The 6,598-nt window shown below is 34.7% G+C and overlaps 1 protein-coding gene and 1 long non-coding RNA gene across 2 annotated transcripts; one reads left to right on the top strand and one right to left on the bottom strand.

Annotated features, from left to right (window-relative positions):
- Window positions 1-3,142: 3,142 nt before the first annotated feature.
- LOC125818303 (uncharacterized protein At2g27730, mitochondrial) lies at window positions 3,143-5,167 on the top strand. The gene is made up of 3 exons (XM_049497846.1): window positions 3,143-3,287; window positions 3,709-3,747; window positions 4,736-5,167. The coding sequence occupies exons 1-3, from the start codon at window positions 3,186-3,188 to the stop codon at window positions 4,937-4,939; spliced, it is 345 nt and encodes a 114-aa protein (XP_049353803.1). The 5' UTR covers window positions 3,143-3,185; the 3' UTR covers window positions 4,940-5,167.
- Window positions 5,168-5,768: 601 nt separating this feature from the next.
- On the bottom strand, window positions 5,769-6,598 carry LOC125818039 (uncharacterized). Its single transcript, XR_007442338.1, has 2 exons — window positions 6,415-6,598; window positions 5,769-6,002 (listed from the first exon to the last, which is right to left on the bottom strand). It is a non-coding gene; the product is annotated as an uncharacterized LOC125818039 (long non-coding RNA).

The raw sequence follows: 6,598 nt of genomic DNA, 5'->3' as shown, positions 1-6,598 counted from the left end.
AATGCTAGGTAATTTGTCAGTTTGACATTCGTGAGCTGCTTCCATGCCTTTGAAGATTTCATTTATGTAAATCCTTCATATATTATTGATTTTATGCTTATTAGTTCGTCCAGATGAGCATTGAGTAGTGTTCAAGGATTTTTCGGTTCGACTATTCGTGAGCTGATAGTATGCTCTTATTTGTTCTTCCAGATGAGCATTAAACAGTGTGAATATTTTGATTTCTTAACTGCAAGGATAATAGAATGCTAGGTATTTTGTCAGTTTGTGCCTTTGAAGATTTCATTTATGTAAATCCCTCATATATCATTGATTATAGGCTTATTAGTTCTTCCAGATTAGCATTAAACAGTTTAAATTTTGGAAGTTTTGAGTGCAAGTATTTGTTGGTTTGATTATTCATGAGCTGATTATATGCTTTTATTAGTTCTTCCAGATGAGCATTAAACAGTGTAAATATTTTGAATTTTTTTTAACTGCAAGGATAACAGAATGCTAGGTAATTTGTGAGTTCGACATTCATGAGCTGCTTCTATGCCATCTGAAGATTTCATTTCTGTAAATCCTTCAGATATTATTGATTATATGCTTATTAGTTCTTCCAGATGAGTATTAAACAATGTTAATTTTTTGGAAGTTTTTGAGTGCAAGGATTTTTCGGTTTGCCTATTCGTGAGCTGATTATATGCTTTTTAGTTCTTCCAGATGAGCATTAAACAGTGTAAATGTTTTGAGTTTTTAACTGCAAGGATAATAGAATGCTAGGTATTTGTCCGTTTGAAGATTTCATTTATCTGAATCCTTTAGATATCATTGTTTTTTTATGTTTATATGCTTGTTAGTTCTTCCAGATGAGCATTAAACAGTATAATTTTTTGAGTTTTTAAGTGCAAGGATAATAGATTGCTAGGTATTTGTCCGTTTGACAATTCGTGAGCTGCTTCTATGCCGTTTGAAGATTTCATTTATGTAAATCCTTCAGATATTATTGACCTTATTTCTTAATGTTTATACACTCGTTACTTCTTCCAGATGAGCATCAAACAGTGTAAACTTTTTGAGTTTCTAAAGTGAAAGGATAATAGAATGCTAGGTATTTGTCGTCTTGAAGATTTCATTTCTGTAAATCCTCCAGATATCACTGAGTTTTTAAGTGCAAGGATAATAGAATGCTTATTGGTTCTTCCAAAATTGTTAGATACATATTGTGTTATTATAGGTGCATGAAACAATAAATTTTTGGAACTTTTTAAGTGCAAGGGTAATAGAATGTTAGGTATTTGTCAGTGTGACAAATTGTGAGCTGTTTCTATGCCGTATGGAACTATGAATCAGATATTGCATTGTTTTTCTCTGTTTATATGGTCAGATACATACTCTGTTACTATAGGTGCATAATTTTCTGCAAGTTTTACGTGCAAGGGTAATGGAATAATAGTATTCCAATATTTGTCAGTTTGAAATGGTTATGGTTTTTCTGATAACAATAATTATCGTCAGTGTGGTACAATTTGGGATCTCCTTTGCACAATTGGAGTTAGTATAGGTCAAATACTGATGAGTACTATGGCTGTGTGAAGCTTTTCATTCTGGAAATCCTTTGATATTGCATTGATTATTTCTGTTTGCATGCTTATTGGTTCTTCCAGATGGTTAGATTCACCCTATGTTATTATTGCTTCATAAAACAGTCTGAAATTTTGAAAGTTTTTTTTTTTTTTTTTTTTGATAAAAGTTAAAGTTGTATTCTTCAGCATTAAGGGTATGCTGGCTACCTCCAAAAAGTTACAAGTTGAAACCATAATTACATAGATCCTAGGAAATCTACCAGCTGTTCTACTTCTTCTATACCATCTTCTTTACACCAAAAAAACAACATGTTAATGCAATTTTCTTTAACTTTCTGAATAGAGTTAGTAATATTCTCATGACACCTAAGGTTTCTTTCTCTCCAAATAGCCCACCAGACACAAGTAGGTACTATAGACCACCATCTTTTTAAGTGCAAGGAAATAGAATGTTTGGTGTTTGTTGGTTTGACAATTTCTGAGATATTTCTATGTCGTGTGAATCAAATATTGCATTGATTTTTTCTGAATTTATGCTCGTTGGTTCTTCCAGATGGTCAGCTCCGATTCATACAATATTATTATAGGTTCATAAAGCAGTGTAATTTGTTGGAGTTAGTAAGTGCAAAGATAATAGTAATGCTAGATATTTGTCAGTTTGAAGCAGAATTGCCTGGTTATTTTCTTTTTTTGGTGTAAACATGAATATCCTCAAGATGCAGAGAATATTCCTAGTATTTTAGAGTTCTTATGACCTCCGTAGGAGTTCTTTTCCTTTTGCAACTTTTGGATGCAAGTATTACTAGAATACTCCTTATGTATTCTTTTGTTTATAATACAAGTTACCTTTCTCAAAAAGATATTTGTCAGTTTGCCAATTCTTGAGATGTTTCTATGCTGTGTGAATCTGCATTGTTTTATTTTTCTGTTTATATGCTTATTGGTTCTCCTGCTGGTTAGATACATACTATATTATTATAGGTGCACAAAACAATGTAATTTTTTTGGAGGTTTCTAAGTGTAAGGATAACAGAATGCTAAGTATTTGTCAGTCTCAGTCGTTTGTGGTTTTGATGATTACAATATTATCGTCAGTGTGGTAACAAGTGTGTTCTCCTTTGCACATTTGACCATCCGGAATTAGTATATGTCAAATATGTGATGAATACTAGGGCCGTTTGTGTTGTTAGATCATCCAAATAGATTTTCGAAACAGGATTTGTACTAGCTGAGTAGCTGTTGTGTAGGAATGGGTGTCTGACATTCTTTTTTTGTTCTGACGAGGCTATTTGAAAGAACATGCAGTTTCCCTGTGATAGGGCTACATCCTGTAGGTCCATCTGTCTGTGAATGTCATTGATTCTGTATGAATAGATAGGGAATTAGCATTATCTCAGTTATTTGGCTGCACATTTTTTTCTCTGGCCTAGCTGTCCTGTAAAGTTGATTTTCTTATGGCAAGTGACTGGTTGATAATTACAGAAATTTCGAATGATGCTGGAGTTAACCCTAATTGGATGTACATGGTTTCTAAACTCTTCAAATTCATCAATATCCATTTGATTTGAATGTAGCTTGATTTGTTAATGACAGGAATATTTTGAGAAGAAAATTGAGATGGCAGCCAGGAATGCTTTCAGATATGTTTCTCGTAGGCTCTCTAGCAGTGGCAAGGTATTAAGTGAGGAGGAAAAAGCTGCTGAAAATGTCTACATCAAGGTAACTCTTTAGTTGTGATTTGTAACTTACCTGTCTTGTGTAGTTACTGCGACTGTATTCGTTTCATTTTGGTAGTCCCAGAAAATTATTTTGCATTTTCTTAGTGTATTATCTCTTTTTGGCAAAATGGATCCTGGTTTTGCTTTCTTTTTGATGTTCCATTTTCTCATGATCTCATTTTGCTTACTTTGCATTTGCATGTAGTATGTATACCTTCTTTCTTAGGGGTCTTGGGGCAATTCTATTATAGTAAATCTTGGGTATTCTTTCATGATTATTTTGCGCTTTTGCTGTTTTTGGGATCATAAATTGTAAGTGTAAGTGGACACTTCGTTCTGATTTCTGTAGTGTTCAGTCATGAGATATGTTGCGTCAAGTCCGCTTTCTCGCTTATCTAAATGTTAATTTTTTCACATTACAGAAAATGGAGAAAGAGAAGCTGGAGAAGCTTGCTCGCCAGGTATGGGACTTTTTGATATATATATATACATATATATTTATATTTATATATATATAGCAATTCATTGTGCTCAGCCTTCCACCCAACACCTTGTCTCCTCTTTAGGCGTTTTTTCACCCTTGATAATTTTACTAGTTGGTTGAGAGTTGACAACTACAAAGAGCGGGTTAAGACTAGGGTTTACTGAAAATTAATTGGTGTTATCAGAATAACCTTTTTGCTGATTCCATTTTGTATATCTTAGAGGAAGTCTACCGAGTCGGTGATAAGTTGCCATGTTATTATAGATTGTTGCTTGTCATACTCTCCTCCCTACCATTTTATGTGTTGATATGAGATACCCTCCAACAGTTATCGCCTCTTTGTCCTTAAGGTTGTCGCCATCTCTTTCAGACAGGTTGGGGGTTCTGATAATAGCTTGGAGAGGTTACTGACTGCTTATGAGCATTGAACCCATCATTTCAAGATGCTTGGAGAGGTTACTGACTGCTTATGAGCATTGAACCCATCATTTCAAGATTCACTTGAAATTGTCCAGTTTGGAAGTGGGCTGACCTACTTGTGCAATGTCAGGACTCTTGACATGTTCAAAATTCTTATGAGCATTGAACTGACTTTAGTTGAAATAGAAGTGGGCTCATCACCTTCAGAAATTTAACTTACACGAGGTTGGATAAAGAAATGAAATACATGGATAAAGAAATGAAATACATGGATAATGAAATAAAACGCTCAATTCAATAGACCAAGATATAACTCTAAAGTTGACCCTCGTTAGTTCAATGGTTTTCAATATTAAACCAGGTCAAGTGTTAAAAAGTTCTTAGCTTAATGCACCTTTCGCGTTAAAAAGCTCTTAGCTTAATGCACTTCACGGTAAAAAAAAAGAAAAACTGCCGGGGCTATTTGTTGTGTCTCTTGAATTTTCTCCAGCTCGAGTCCCTTTTGACCCCTTGAAATTTCTGCTGTTATGATTAATATTCCTCAGGGTCCCAAGCCAGAAGAACAAGCTGCAGGTGGCTCAGGGTCAGTAGCTGATGCTGCATCAAGTGCCCAGGCGTCTTCAACATCCAGAGTATCAGATGACAAATACCGCAACTATGGTGTTCTAGCTGGACTGATCACTGGTGTTGGTGCTTTGGGTTGGTACTTGCTGTCAAAGGACAAGAAGGCAGAAGAAGTACAGGATTGAAGTATCTCTTAATAAGCAAACTCCTTAAAAGACAAAAAAAAATAAAGCAAACTCCTGTTTCGAAAACAGTACCCTAATCTCTTTTCCGTCTGTATGGTTCTCCACCAGCTGGATGTACAAAAATCTCCAGAACTGGTGTACATTTTACAACTGCTGAACTGGATGACCTTCTATGTGTGTTGCTTCGTTGACACGATCACATCGTTTTAGAGAAGAATTTCCTCGGTTCGTTTCATATATTCCCCCCTTTACTTGTTTATACCATGGAAAGAATGCAGTCCATCCCGACCTGTCTGGGATAGTAGTTGTTTCTTTTTCACTGTCATCTGCTTCCATCCATGGTTAGTGTGATTTGGTCTCATAATCTTCTCTTGTTTTCACTTCTTTTTTTAATTATCTGTCACCATTATTGTGAGAGCTTAGGCATTCACCTTTGACTAATCAGAGTGAATCGATCTCTAAGGAACCCCCGAAAGGGCTGTCACTTGATGGGTACTATCCCACGATAGTGACGAAGTTGCTTCGACTTTAGAATCAGTCGTTAAACAACAGATATCTTCTATCTGCCCTATCTTTGTGCACATCTTTGTTTTTATTTATTAATATGCTTTTTGATTGCTGTCGTCTTTTTGTAGATTAAGTGCAACTTAGATGGACACTAGCATAAAGTGTAATGTTCGACTTTGTCAGACAACTCAACCACTCTACACACATATTTTATAAGGGCATTGTCTGCACGTCTGCAACTTTGCAATACTTATTTGTTGGTCTGATTTTCTGATTAAAAAAAGTTAGATTGCAAGAGCATATGCTACAAGAACAACATTACAATAAAAGCAAATGGAATTTATTTATTTCCCTTCAAAGTAGTAGGGTCTTTACAGAAAAGGAATTACAAAATGCAGTTGCAAATTGGGAAATTAAAAATAATTCAGTAGGCATTAATTCAAGCAGACCCTTTAACCTTCTTAAAAATAGCAAAAATTGCACCAAGCACAGCTACTACAGCACCTGATATCAAAAGGGTTGCCTTCAGATCTCCTTCTCCTCCTTTCTTTTCCTCCTACAAAATTATTGAAATTTAGAGAATGACAAAACCAAATAAATTTAAAATTATTTTTTAAAAGCACGCCTAGACGGCTCAACTTGATGTCGACTGACAACTAAACACTGACATTGATGTAACATATAAATTTAGAGGTGTCTTAGATGATGTCTAGATATACATACTCAAAGTTAAAAGTGATTATTTGCCTACTAAGGTCAAATTTGAGTGAGTTTAATTGACTTTAGCAACTCTTTAATTACAATTTTTTCACCTTGCGACCATAAAATTAAAGAGCATTTTAGTATATTAATATATGAACCATAATAAAGTACAATATATTGTTTAATTTCTTAAATTTCATGTCAAGTCTAAATAGAACAAACAAATTGAAACAGAATGAAAATTTAGGGGGGAAAAGGGTTATTACCTTGAGTTCCTTAGGTATTTCATCAACAACGGCAGCTACCGCCTCCTCCGATGGTGGTTCCGGCGCCGGCGCCGGTTGAGCTGAAGGTTCGATTGTTCCTTCTGGAGTTGCCATTTTTTTTTCAACTTTGGTTACTATTGAAGAATTTTAATTTTTTTGGTTCTTAAATTATTACATTTATAAA

Source organism: Solanum verrucosum, unplaced genomic scaffold (assembly GCF_900185275.1).
Source record: "Solanum verrucosum unplaced genomic scaffold, falcon-dt-bn FXZP01000253.1, whole genome shotgun sequence".
In the NCBI taxonomy this organism is placed as follows: Eukaryota; Viridiplantae; Streptophyta; class Magnoliopsida; order Solanales; family Solanaceae; genus Solanum; species Solanum verrucosum.
The sequence above is the reverse complement of the archived record's forward strand: the minus strand, read 5'-3'. Positions and strand labels throughout refer to the sequence as shown.